The following is a 13,715-nucleotide window of genomic DNA, read 5'->3' on the forward strand; positions in this document are numbered from 1 at the left end:
TCCGGATCATGTTACCATGGGGATGCTGAAACGGTCGTTAAGTGTGAAAAAGTCATTTTTTTCAGTGCTATTGTAACTTTGAATGTTTACCAGATGAAGTGTCGTAAGAAAAAAGAAAAGAATATAGCAATAAACATAGCATGTTTTCACCAATAAAGGAAATGCCTCAGGGCTTCTCTCTTACCAGAAGAAGTTCAGCCTGTAATTCTTTGTAACTTTTTTCATTATCCTGGAGTGTCTCAGAGAGGTCTTTAATTACTTTCTTCTTTTCTTCCATCTCTTCGTTTAGCTGTTGGTTTGCAACTAGATGTTCCCTTTGTAATCTGAAAAGACAGACCAGCATTTTTAGAAAGATTTTAATTTGTTATATACTCCTTGACGAACCAACAATATGTCTACGCTATCGTTTTACTAACATTTAAGAAAAACAGAAAAAAAACATAAAGAAATACTAAGATACTAATATACAGACGTGCTGCAATTATAAGCTATAAGGCAGGGGTCCTCAAACTTGGCAACTTTAAGACTTGTGGACTTCAACTCCCAGAATTCTCCAGCCAGCTATGGCTAGAACTATGCTGGCTGGAGAATTCTGGGAGTTGAAGTCCACAAGTCTTAAAGTTGCCAAGTTTGAAGACCTCTGCTATAAGGTGTTAATATTCATTAAGATTTTGCTTCTTTTTCTATTTCTGGAGGTTTTGGGAAAGTGGCCTTGCTTTTCTCTCTAAAGCATCACAGATAGAATGTCTCCCATCGCAGGATCCGTAAGGCCCTGGAATTAAATACCCCCCAAAAGATCAGATTGTGCTAAGACAGAAATCATGAAAGATGTAAGATGAATTATCTGTTATATACTGTATTAACGAGGACCCAGATTGTGGGGGCCATAGGCTGGCGGCTCTGTTCAAAAGTGCTATGGCTAACATGTAAGCCGCCCTGAGTCTAAAGAGAAGGGCGGCATTAAAAAATCGAATAAAATAAATAAATAAAAAATAAATTAAGTGTATGGAAGATCATACATGGACTAGTAATATATATTGGACTGGGAGGTTATTGTTTTATTATTTTTCTTTTTTATTATTATTTCTCTTATACTGTGTTTTTACATCTTTGTAAGCCCCCTTGAGTAGCCTGTGTGAGTAGCAGCAATATACATTTTCTAATAAATAAATAAAATAAATGTTAACATTTCTATAGGGTGGATTGGGCACAACGGGTCAATAGATGTGCTAACCTTTATTTATTTCAATAATCCAGTACATCTTCTGAGAATAATCAAACTAAAGTTATTTAAACTCATTGAATGGGCATCACATTTATTTGGGTAGCTAAAAGATAAAATCCGAAATACAGGTAGTCTCCAACTTGTAACCTTTTATTTAGTGACTGTTTAAAGCAGGCCTGTCAAACTGGCGGCCTGTGGGCTGGATATGCCATGGCAGGCCACGCCCACCCCGGTGCCATAAAGGCAAAAAAAATCACGATACATCATGATCCGGCCCATGACGTGATCGACTTTGACACCCATGATTAAAATTTAAATGTTTTTCATGCTTATGACATTGCAGCATCACCATGGTCACATGATCAAGATTCAGATGCCTGGCAACTGGATCATATGAATCACTATTTATGACTGTTGCAGTGTCCGGGGGTCATGTGACTTTCTGGACAATTGTGGGGACCTTTTGTGACCTTTTGACAAGCAAAGTCAATGGGGAAGCCAGATTCGCGTAACAACCCTGTGACTTATCAATTGCAGTGATTCGTTTAACTACCGTGACAAAAACAGTTGTAAAATGGGGGGAAATTCACACAACAACTGTCTCGCTCAGCAACAGAAATTTTGGGCTCAATTGTGGTCGTTAGTCGAGGATTACCTGTTAATAAACTGTTTGTATTCATTTCATGTTCTGTACAATGAATACATTGCAAAATAATATGATAAAATGTAATCCAAATGTAGGGACCCAAATTTCTAAAGTGTGAATGGGGGATCAAGAAACATCTTGTACAGAAGTGATGGTGAACCTATGGCACAGGTACCACAGATGGCATGCGGAGCCATATCTGAGGGCACGCAAGGCGTTGCCCTATGTCAGCTCCACTGCGCATGTGCCAGCTGATCAATTCAATTCAATTTAGTTTAGTTTAGTTTAGTTTTATTGGATTTGTATGCCGCCCCTCTCCAGAGACTCGGGGCGGCTAACAGCAATAATAAAACAGTGTACAGTAATAATCCAATACTAAAAATGATTAAAAACCCATCAATATAAAAAAACCAAACATACATAGAAACATACCATGCATAAAATTGTAAAGGCCTAGGGGGAAAGAGCATATCAATTACCCCATGCCTGGCGGCAGAGGTGGGTTTTAAGTAGTTTACGAAAGGCAAGAAGGGTGGGGGCAATTCTAATCTCTGGGGGGAGTTTGTTCCAGAGGGCCGGGGCCGCCACAGAGAAGGCTCTTCCCCTGGGTCCCGCCAAGCGGCATTGTTTAGTTGACGGGACCCGGAGAAGACCCATTCTGTGGGACCTAACTGGTCGCTGGGATTCGTGCAGCAGAAGGCGGTCCCTGAGATAATCTGGTCCGGTGCCATGAAGGGCTTTATAGGTCATAACCAACACTTTGAATTGTGACCGGAAACTGATCGGCGACCAATGCAGATTTGTCATTATTAGATTTGTATGACGCCCCTCTCCGAAGACTCGGGGTGGCTCACAACAATAATAAAAACAGTATAATAATGGAACAAATCTAATAATAAAATTATATTTAAAACCCCCAACAATTTAAAAAACCATACAACACATACATACCAAACATAAAATATAAGAAAACCTGGGGGAGATGTCTTAATTCCCCCATGCCTGGTGTTATAGGTGGGTCTTGAATAACTTGCATCAGCTGATTTTCAGCCTTTTCGTCCATTTTCACTCTCCCCAGGTTTTAGGAAAGCTTCCTTAACCTTGGAGACAGCGAAAAATGGCACAACGGGCCTACAGGAAGTCCGGAGGCTTCAGTGAGGCCTGTGCAAGTGCACAGGGTGGGAATGTTTGGGGGTTGTGTGCATGTGCCGCGGGAGGGCATTGCATTATGAATGTGGGCACGCAAGTGCATGCTATCGCCTTGCGCACACCCTTTTAGCACCTGACCCAAAAAAGATTCACCATCACTATTGTATAGGCTCATGTATTATTGTCTATACCAGTTGTTCTGCCTGGCCGCATGCCACCCAGACACGAAGTTATTTAGTTGGTTGGTTGGTTGGTTGGTTGGTTGGTTGGTTGGTTGGTTGGTTGGTTGGTTATTTATTTATTTATTGGATTTGTATGCCGCCCCTCTCCGTAGACTTTGGGCGGCTAACAACAGTAATAAAACACACACACACACACACACACACACACACACACAAAAGCTTGTAAAAATAAAGCAAAGAGGTGTTCTTTATATTCAGAAGGCTGCAGGCCACGGAGTTTCAGAGCAATGTTAGTTTAAGAGTCCAGCAGGTCAGAGTTAATTCACTCAAGTCGGTACAGAAGCCTTTCTGGCTTACGTTAGCCAAAATGCACGGCTTAAATGTCAAAATGTCCAAAGATATCCACAGCAAACACGAAACCACAATTCATCAAAGTCACTCCAAGAACTGAACTGATAAATTCCCACATCGTCATCTGCAAAACTCCCTTTTTTCAAGGCTGTGGCAGCGTCATTAATTCTTAACACCTGTGACCTAGAATCTGTTTCTCCTTTTACGTAGCAATCTGAACGTTGAGAATAGGATTATTCATGATGTCCTCCCCCTCTAATTCAGAGGAAACCCTGTCTGGAGATCTGACTGGCTCCATTTCCCTCTCTGTCTCTCTAACCCCTTCCTCACCCCTGTCTCCTTCTGGTTCACTGTCTGATTCCTCCTCTAGCCAGACGGGTCTTTTGTGATCAGACGGCTCCCACCCTTCTGAATCAAAATCAGCAGCCATAGGAGCTGGCCTGAAGCCAACCACAACACCAGTGATGGCGAACCTTTTTTTCCTCGGGTCCAAAAGTGCATGTGCATGCACTACAGCACTTGCACGAGTGCCCACATCTATAATTCAACGCCTGGGGCAGGCAAAAACAGCTTCCCCTACCCCCCCCCGGAAGCCCTCTGGAGGCCAGAAACGGCCTGTTTCCCACCTTCTGGTGGGCCCAGTAGGCTCATGTTTCGCCCTGCCCAGGCTCAAAAGGTTTTCCTGGAGCCGGGGAAGGGTAAAAATGCTCTTCCCTATCCCCCTGGAGGCTCTCTGGAAGCAAAAAAAGCCCTTCCAGAGTCTCTGTATGAGCCAAAAATCAGGTGGCCGGCACACACATGTACGTTGGAGTTCAGCTAGGGCAACAGCTCGTGTGCCAGCAGATATGGCTCTGCATGCTACCTGTGGCACCCGTGTCATAGGTTCGCCATCACTGGTCTATACAGTAAATCACATCTAGAAAATTCTAATGCTGCTTTCCCAAATGTTTCTATAATTACAACTACAGTGAACGTATCCTAGAGCAGTGATGGTGAACCTTTTTTGGCTTGAGTGCCAAAAGATGTGTGTGTGTCCGATAGCGTGCCCGTGCCCACACCCATAATGTAATGTCTTCCCCTCCACACATGTGCACAACCCTCGTGCTGCCCCCTGCGCTTGTGCAAAACCTCCATGCTGCCTCCCCATGCATGTGCACGGATCTCACTGAAGCCTCTGGACTTCCGGTAATCCCGTTGGGCCATTTTACACCATCCCCAGAATTTAGGAAAGCCTCCTGAAGTCTGGTGATGACAAAAAAATGGCTTAATGGGCCCAGCTGAGCTGTTTTTTGCCGTCTCCAGGCTTCAGGAGGCTTTCCTGAACCCTGGGGAGGGCGAAAATGGCTGGGAAAAAAGGCTGAAAATCAGCTACCAGCACCACATGGATGATGGAGCTGACTAAGGCAGGAGTAGGCAAAGTTGGTTCTTCTATGACATATGGACTTCAATTCCCAGAATTCCTGAGTTAGCATGATTGGCTCAGGAATTCTGGGAGTTGAAGTCCACAAGTCATAGAAGAGCCAAGTTTGCCTACCCCTGCAAGCTCTCACATATGGCTCCACGTGCCACCTGTGGCACAGGTGCCATAGGTTTGCCATCACTGTCCTAGAGTCTGTACAATACATTCTCTCCTTCTCTTTCAGGGAATTTAGGAATGTTTTCACTAACAGGAAGATCTCTCCTCACATCTTGTTTCTAGCTAAGGTGGCAAACTCTGCTGCTGGAGTTTCTCCAATATCAAAACAAAATCGAAGAGAGGAGAAATTTGTTCAAAGAACAAGAACCATAAAGTGAGGGGAACACCAACCACCATCAAGCCTTGCTATCCTTCTGCATTACCAACATGAATCCAGAAGGGCTAATATTATGTTTTTCTGGTGAAAGAATTCACACAGACCTTCCTACACCTGGGGGACTGCTTTGATGTAGTTGCCGTAGTGAAATGCCAAGGATATTCCGATAAAAAGACAGCAACCATTTGGAGTATAGTTATAAAGGAGAACTTTTATGGTTGTTGGGTGGGTTTTTTTTCAATTTCTACTGCAATATGCATATCCATCACTTAAGAGAATATTCAAACAATATTGCAATTCTGGACTAACATAATGAAAATTACTAACAGATCCACTTAGAAATCTAAAAGAATCAATAAATCATATTTTGTTTGAAGCTTGAAATCAACATCCTGGAAGAGAACAATCTGATCAATAATTTATGAGTGATGTAAGAAAAAAATGGTGTTTGATATTATCTACGAAATATTTTATCTGGGCTATTTGTGATAAAAGTAAAATAACATGGAGGGAATTGGTAGGGTTTTTTTTAATACCAGATACGTTAAAAAAAGAATTCTGCAAGATAACTTCTAGTGTGTGGTGAGGCCATACCGTAGGACAAGAATATTCAGAAATATTTACTCAATATGTTCTCTAATGTACATTTTTGCACTTTTTCTTTCAATATTATTTTTTATATTTCCCAGTTCTGGCCTGGCATGAATTCAATTAGTCCTTCTCAAACTTTTCCTACAAACAGGAAGGAGAAGGAAGGAAGGAAGGAAGGAAGGAAGGAAGGAAGGAAGGAAGATAGGAAGGAAGGAAGATAGGAAGGAAGATAGGAAGGAAGATAGGAGGGAAGATAGGAAGGAAGGAAGGAAGATAGGAAGGAAGGAAGGAAGGAAGGAAGGAAGGAAGATAGGAAGGAAGGAAGGAAGATAGGAAGGAAGGAAGGAAGATAGGAAGGAAGGAAGATAGGAAGGAAGGAAGATAGGAAGGAAGATAGGAAGGAAGGAAGGAAGGAAGGAAGGAAGGAAGGAAGGAAGGAAGGAAGGAAGGAAGGAAGGAAGGAGTGAAAAAAAGACATGAGGGAAATATTTTAAATACTGATTTGAGTTCTCGTTTTGCCCACTTACTAAATCAGGAGAAGTCAATTACAGTGATCCCCTGCTCGTTGCGAGGGTTCCGTTCCAGGACCCCCCGCAACGAGCGGGATTTCGCGAAGTAGCGCTGCGGAAGTAAAAACACCATCTGCGCATGTGCAGATGGTGTTTTTACTTCCGCAGCGCTAGCGAGGAGCCGAAGATTGGGGGCGGCGCATGTGTTTTAAAACGTCCCCGCCGACATGGGGGGCTCGCTAGCACCCCCCCGAACCCCCAACCCGGGTTTGGGGGTGTGCTAGCGAGCCCCCCATGTCGGCGGGGACGTTTTAAAACAGCCGCGCTGCCCCCAATCTTCGGCTCCTCGCTAGCGGGCAGGCAGGCGGCTCCTCGCTAGCGGGCAGGCAGGCGACAGCTAGCGACAGCGAACGGCTTGTCTGCGCTCGCTCTCGCCGCTTTGGAGCTGAGTCCTGAAGCGAATTCGCTTCAGGACTCAGCTCCAAAGCGGCGAGAATGAACGGTGTGGGCGGGCGAAGGGCGGGCGGCAGCGAGGAGTTTGCGTGGGCGGTGGGGAAACTCCTTGCTGATGCCCGCTGCTCGCCCTCCCGCCAGCAAGAGGGGGAAGACCCAGGGAAGCCGCCCAGCAGCTGATCTGCCGGGTGCCATCTACGCATGCGTGCCCATAGAAAAAAGGGCACGCATGCGTAGATGGTGTTTTGACTTCCGGGTTGAAAAATCGCGAATTACCCTGTTCGCAATGGTCGGGGACGCAATAACCGGGGGATCACTGTATAGCCTTTTTAGGATGAAAACCAGAAGTTAAATGCTACCGGTTTGGACTGCCTTGCCCAGAGGCAAATCATACTACTGGCTTAGGCGAATGGGTATATCCAACAATCAGCTATGCAATGATTCCCCCAACACCACCAAGCTGTTCTACTTACCGTTGCAGACTCTGATGGCTTCAAAATGCTCCTTTTTCAGCACTGAGTGGTAGTGCCTGCAAAGCGCATGTGTGCGCAAAGCAGACCAATAGCAGACATCAGAGCATTTCATCCCAATGAAGACTAACTCTATAAATCTATATCTATATATCTATAGGTATAGATGTATCTTTATAGTTTATTAATAAAATTGTTGCGTATTTTCAAATATTAACTTAACTAACATTTTTAGTTTTAAATGCACTGTGCCATCTAATTTAAGTATCACTACAAAAGGCATTCCAAAGGGGACACGTCAAAATTATGTATCCAAGAATCTAATTAAGCTTGAGATCATTTTCCTCAATAAATAAATGAGCAAGTATAATATTTTGATTCATTTGTTTAATTGGCTTCTCTTTACAGTGGTACCTGTACTTAAGAACTTAATTCGTTCCGTGACCAGGTTCTTAAGTAGAAAAGTTTGTAAGAAGAAGCAATTTTTCCCATAGGAATCAATGTAAAAGCAAATAATGGGAGGGCAGAGGCCCTGTTTCCTCCCAGGAGATTCCTAGAAAAGCCCCACGGAGGCTTCTCCCCGCCTTTTCCGGCCCTGTTTCCTCCCAGGAGATTCCTAGAGAGGCCCCCACAAAGGTTTCTCCCTGCCTTTTCTGGTCCTGTTTCCTCCCAGGAGATTCCTAGAGAGGCCCCACGGAGGCTTCTCCCCGCCTTTTCCGGCCCTGTTTCCTCCCAGGAGATTCCTAGAGAGGCCCCCACAAAGGTTTCTCCCTGCCTTTTCTGGTCCTGTTTCCTCCCAGGAGATTCCTAGAGAGGCCCCACGGAGGCTTCTCCCTGCCTTTTCTGGCCCTGTTGCCTCCCAGGAGAGTCCTAGAGAGGCCCCACGGAGGCTTCTTCCTGCCTTTTCTGGCCATGTTTCCTCCCAGGAGATTCCTAGAGAGGCCCCACGGAGGCTTCTCCCTGCCTTTTCTGGCCCTGTTTCCTCCCAGGAGATTCCTAGAGAGGCTCCACAAAGGCTTCTCCCTGCCTTTTCTGGCCCTGTTTACTCCCAGGAGATTCCTAGAGAGGCCCCATGGAGGCTTCTCCCTGCCTTTTCTGGCCTTGTTTCCTCCCAGGAGATTCCTAGAGAGGCCCCATGAGGCTACTCCCTGCCTTTTCTGGCCCTGTTTCCTCCCAGGAGATTCCTAGAGAGGCCCCACGGAGGCTTCTCCCTGCCTTTTCTGGTTACTGTTTCAGAGGCGCAGGTTTGTAAGTGGAAAATGGTTCTTGAGAAGAGGCAAAAAAAATCTTGAACACCTGGTTCTTATCCAGAAAAGCTCATAAGTAGAGGCGTTCTTAGGTAGAGGTACCATTGTATATTGTTTTAGAACATATGTGCCGAACACATCACCTTCTAGTCATCTTTATGCCGAAATATTGAAAATTCCAAACTGTTAAGCCTTGCTTAAGCACTGAATAATCTACAAGTTAAACCAAAGCATCTGGCAAAATATTGCAGCCTATGTTTTCAAAGGGATCGATTGGCATGGATCGTGAAAATGACCACAGAGAAGCCAAATGGCACAGCAACTCCATTAACTCCATGTCACACCGCCCACTTAAAGTTACAATCTGGACCCATGGGGGCAGATGAGTATTTTGTGAATTGTGTCAGTCTTTCCCCTCAAAAAATACCAATTCTCAGTCAGCAAAGAAGCCACACTCACGCGCTGAGTTTCTCCAAGCTCTCGTGAGCATTACGCTTCTCTCTTTCGTAGGCGTTTTCCACCTCTCTAAATTTGCCTTTGAACATTTCCAAGTCAGAGATAGCTTCTGCTTGGCTGGCCTTCTCCACTTGCAGAGCTCCTTCAAGGTCTCGGATCCGTAACTGTAAAAATCACAGGAAAGCAACCATCAAGACTACAAGGGGTCCCAGAGCTTCGCTCTGTGTCAGATCAAAATAAGGCAAGACCAAATTGGTAGGCCGAAAACACACACACGCACATGCACGCAAACACACACAGAGGGGGAGAAAGAGAGAGAGAGAAACAGACACACAGAGAGAGATTTATATACACAAAGCCAGTGTAAGTGTAGCTTTTCACCCACCCGATCACCACAGTTAGGTTAAGAAATACTGGCTATGATGAACTGGGATTAACACTGACAGGCAATCACAATGTGGTGAAGGGAATGGGTGATTTCAGGGTCATGTATAATCTTCTCCAATCCCAATTGCCCAATCAGAGTGAGCTTTTGCTGACTTTAACTATGACTCTGTTGGAGCGTGATCAATAGAAAAATCAAATCACTGAGACATATACACCAAAGTGCAAACAGTTTGAAGCATTTGAAAAGAATCATATGGATCCATCAGATTCTAAGCGGGGTAAAAAAATGAGAGCGAACACTGATGGGGAAAAAATGCCTATCGGCATTGCTTCGTTTTGCTTTTCCTTTTTCAGGAAGTGTACATCTACCTTAGTTATTATTGGATGAACAGTACACAAACAATTTTCTTTTAGTTTGGTGTTTTGTACACTGTTGTGGTAGTTGGCGGTGGGGCAAAAGATCTTAATGATATAAATTACTTAGGACGCAGGTTTAAACACATTCCTTCATAGGGCCTTGGTTCAAAATTGGACAGAGAACTGAGAAAGCACGTAGAATGAACACGGCAAGCTTCTCAGATTTATTTGCTCAGAAAAATATACTTCTCATGACTAAGATGGAAAAGAGACATGGTATCCTTTGGGCATCATTTTGCCTTGGTATTTGTAGTCCGTAAAGGACTAGAGCAAGGGTGTCAAACTCAAGCTTGTGGGCCAGATCCATCCCGTGGGTGCTTAGATCTGGCCCACAGTCACCCTGAAAACAGCAAAGGTCCGGCCTGCGGTGCCCCTACCAGTGAAAATGGAGCTCGGGAGTTGCATGCTCCCTTCCGGGAACCCGTTTTCGGCCTGGATGGCATCTTGCTGCCCTCTGCAGGGTGCCCCCCCTGGGCTACATTTTTGCTGGCAGAATGGAGCAGCCATGCCCAACCAACACCCCCACCCCGAGGTCAAACACAACCCTGATGTGGTCCTCAATGAAATTGAGTTTGACAGCCCTGCTCTACAGGCATTCATAGAACATAAAATAATAGAGTTGGAATGGATCTCAGGGGTCTTCTAGCCCAGGAGTCTCCAACCTTGGCAAGTTAAAGTCTTGAGGACTTCAACTCCCAGAAGTCCTGGCTGAGAAACTCTGGGAGTTGAAGTCCACAAGCCTTAAAGTTGCCAAGGTTGGAGTCCCCTGTTCTAGTCCAACCCGCTGCTCAAGCAGGAGTCCCTATATCATTTCAGTCCAATAGTTGTCCATTTGGAAAACCTTCAGTGATGAAGCACCTAGAAGCCATTCCATTCTCTTGCCATTTTCTGCAGATCAGCCTTAAGAATTCACTTCAGTTCCTAGACTTGAAAGCAGAATAGGCAGCTAGTTAGAGAACTTGAATTGTGAGAGTTCTACCTCAAGATGAATTTTGAGATCATCACAAAGGAAGACAAATGATGGAAAAGGCCACATAGTCCTATAGCCCAGTCATCACTATTTACCCCACTTGAATCATATTTTACAGATTTAATGGTGCACTTATGCCTGTCCCTTACAGACCTCTCAGGAATGGGGCTAATGTTGACTGTAGACAGTCTAAGGCTGATGTTTTTGGGGTTTGGGGAAGAAACCCCAGTGTCAAGTAGTGCATTCCAGGCATTCATTACTCGTTGCTGAAGTCATGTTTTCTGCAGTTGAGTTTGGAGTGGTTTACATTAAGTTTGAATCAATTGTGTGCTCCTGTATTGTTGCAGTTGAAGCTGGAGAAATCATTGACAGGTAGGACATTGTAGAAGATGATTTTATGAACTACATTTAGGTCAGATCGAAGGCGACGAAGTTCTAGGCTATCTAAGTCCAAAATTTCAATTCTGGCGGAATAAGGTATTCTGTTTCAAGCAGAGGAGTTGAGAACTCTTGTGAAATATTTTTGGGCTCTCTCGATTGTATTGATATCTGATATGCAGTCCAGTTTCCAGACAGGTGAGCTGTATTCAAGAATTGGTCTAGCAAATGTTTTGTATGCTCTGGTTAGAATAACTGTCGATCCAGTCTGGTATGATGCTTAGAGAGGCTTCATCAATTTAGGAACCAATCCGTGGGTTTCAAACTTCAGTTTGCTTTGCCGACTGAGGAATAAAACCCTCCAGTTGTCCAACACGTTCTATTTTATTAGTTAATTGGTCATAAACCAAATGTCCAAATACTTTCAAGGAATTTCTCTTTAAAGGGGGAGTACATGTGTTCTGCCAGGCTCTCTGGTATGAGCCTCCCGAAAATTCAAGGGTACAAATTTCAGACACACACACGTTTGAAAATTCAAAACAATGTTCTTTATCACAAAATTCAAAATAAACTAAGCACTCTTTTTGTATTGCAAAGAGCATTCGTCCCAAAACAAACTGGTAGTCTGTACAATTCCCTTAACCTGTCCTTAAGTACTTAGCTTGCAGCTGTGAAGAAACGTCACAGCCCTTCTTCTTCCACGAAGTGAAACACACACACCTTGCTCTGCTTTGGTTTCAACAAACAAAGCCCAGAAACAGCAAGGCAGTCCTGAAGAACAACGATCAGATAATCTTCCACAAGGGCCAAACCCACATGCTGCTATTTATATCAGCAGCACTAATTGCTGGAGCCCCACCCAAACACAGGTGGCCTCTCTTATCTCCTGTAATATGTCCTCAATTGGTCTCTTCTACGCATAACTCTGCGCCTGCGTGGGTCTAAGACTTCCGCATCCGAATCGACCAAAGATAATGGAGATTGACTTCCTGGGCTGTGTGCCAAGCCCCCCTCTTCCAAGTCACCCCCACCTTCTTCTTCGTCCGAGGAAACTGAACTACCTGACTCTGTCGGCAATAAAACAGGCCTATGACATGTTGAAGTTTCCCCTGCATCCACCTCCACATTCCCTGGGGCAGGAGCTGGGCCAGACCCAACCACAACAACATGCCATACCCAAAAACGTAACATTAAATGTAAAATAACTAAACCTGTGTTAACAATCCAGGTGCACAAAGAGCCTGCAAGGTCCAGATGGGTTCCACATGGTGCTTTTTCTCAATTTACCTGAATTATTTCAGAATTAAATTTGGATTCCAGATGTGCCGCTCTCTCTGCCTCAATGTTTTCCTCCAGTTTTTTTACTCTGGCCGTAGCTAGCTGTTTTAAAAAAAAAGTTAATAAGAGGTTAACAACACACACACACATACACATGCACGCGCACACCTCTCTCAAGTGCTTTCTAAATTCTCAGCTTAAAAGTACAACTAATATCAACCCAAACTTTGCTCAACTGCATTGGGATTCTAACTACTTCCAGATTGATTCACGTTCTGTGAAGTTTTACAAGGACCACATTCAGCATACCTAAGTGATCTTCTCATAATATAACTAACCAGATATTTGTTTCATAAGAACTTTATTGCCTGGAGGTATTCTCAGTGGGTGGTGCCATAGTAGTAGAATATTCAGAATCCAGTATCCTACAAACATACTGATCACAAAAACGCCTTTTAATCTATTCCATTTTAAAGAGTCGTCAAGGGTTCCTTATTTTGCCTAACTTTGGCCTCTACAACGGCTGTGACCGTTTCTCTAGGCTGGCCATGTTTTTAAATCACTCGATTTTTTAAAATTATAAATTATAATTGATATCTGTGCAAAACAATTCAGAGGGGCCTTTGAGAGAACTAGTAACACCGTTGATTGTACACTTCACTTCAGCAAGATGGTCAAAGCATCAATTGTCCTTGAACCCAAAGAGGTAGTCCTCGACTTATAACTGCAAAATTTCTGTAGCTAAGCAAGAGAGTTGTTCAGTGAGTTTTGTCCCATTTTACGACCTTTACTGCAACTGTTGTTGAGTGAATCAGTTGTTCAATTAGACTTTTTATTAAACACATTTGTTCAATAAATCTGGCTTTCCCCATTGATTTTGCTTGTCAAAAAGTTGCTAAAGGTTCCACTGGTTAATTGTTCTCAGAGTTAAGAAGTTTCTCCTTAGTTCTAGGAACCTGATGGCGAACTTATGGCATGTGTGCCACAGGTGCCACGTGGAACCATATCAGAAGGTTCACGAGCTATTGTCTTGTGTCAACCCCAGCGCACATGCATGCACTGGCCAGCTGATTTTTGACCTTGGGAAAGGCTATTTTGCCCTCTGGATGCTTCAGGGAAGCTTCCCTGAAACCCAGAGGCAAAAAAAATCACCCAATGGACAAACCGGAAGTTTGGAAAAATGCACTTCCGTTTTGTCGATTGCGTGATTTTT

General features: G+C 44.1%; 1 protein-coding gene across 1 annotated transcript in view; it reads right to left on the reverse strand.

Annotated features, from left to right (window-relative positions):
* The window catches only part of CCDC171 (coiled-coil domain containing 171), a 222,465-nt gene that overhangs the window by 172,737 nt on the left and 36,013 nt on the right, over positions 1-13,715 (reverse strand). Inside the window, 3 exon segments of the mRNA XM_070736888.1 lie at positions 185-323; positions 9,076-9,236; positions 12,512-12,604. Coding sequence (XP_070592989.1) covers positions 185-323; positions 9,076-9,236; positions 12,512-12,604 — 393 coding nt within the window.

This window comes from Erythrolamprus reginae, chromosome 2 (assembly GCF_031021105.1).
Source record: "Erythrolamprus reginae isolate rEryReg1 chromosome 2, rEryReg1.hap1, whole genome shotgun sequence".
Taxonomy (NCBI): domain Eukaryota; kingdom Metazoa; phylum Chordata; class Lepidosauria; order Squamata; family Dipsadidae; genus Erythrolamprus; species Erythrolamprus reginae.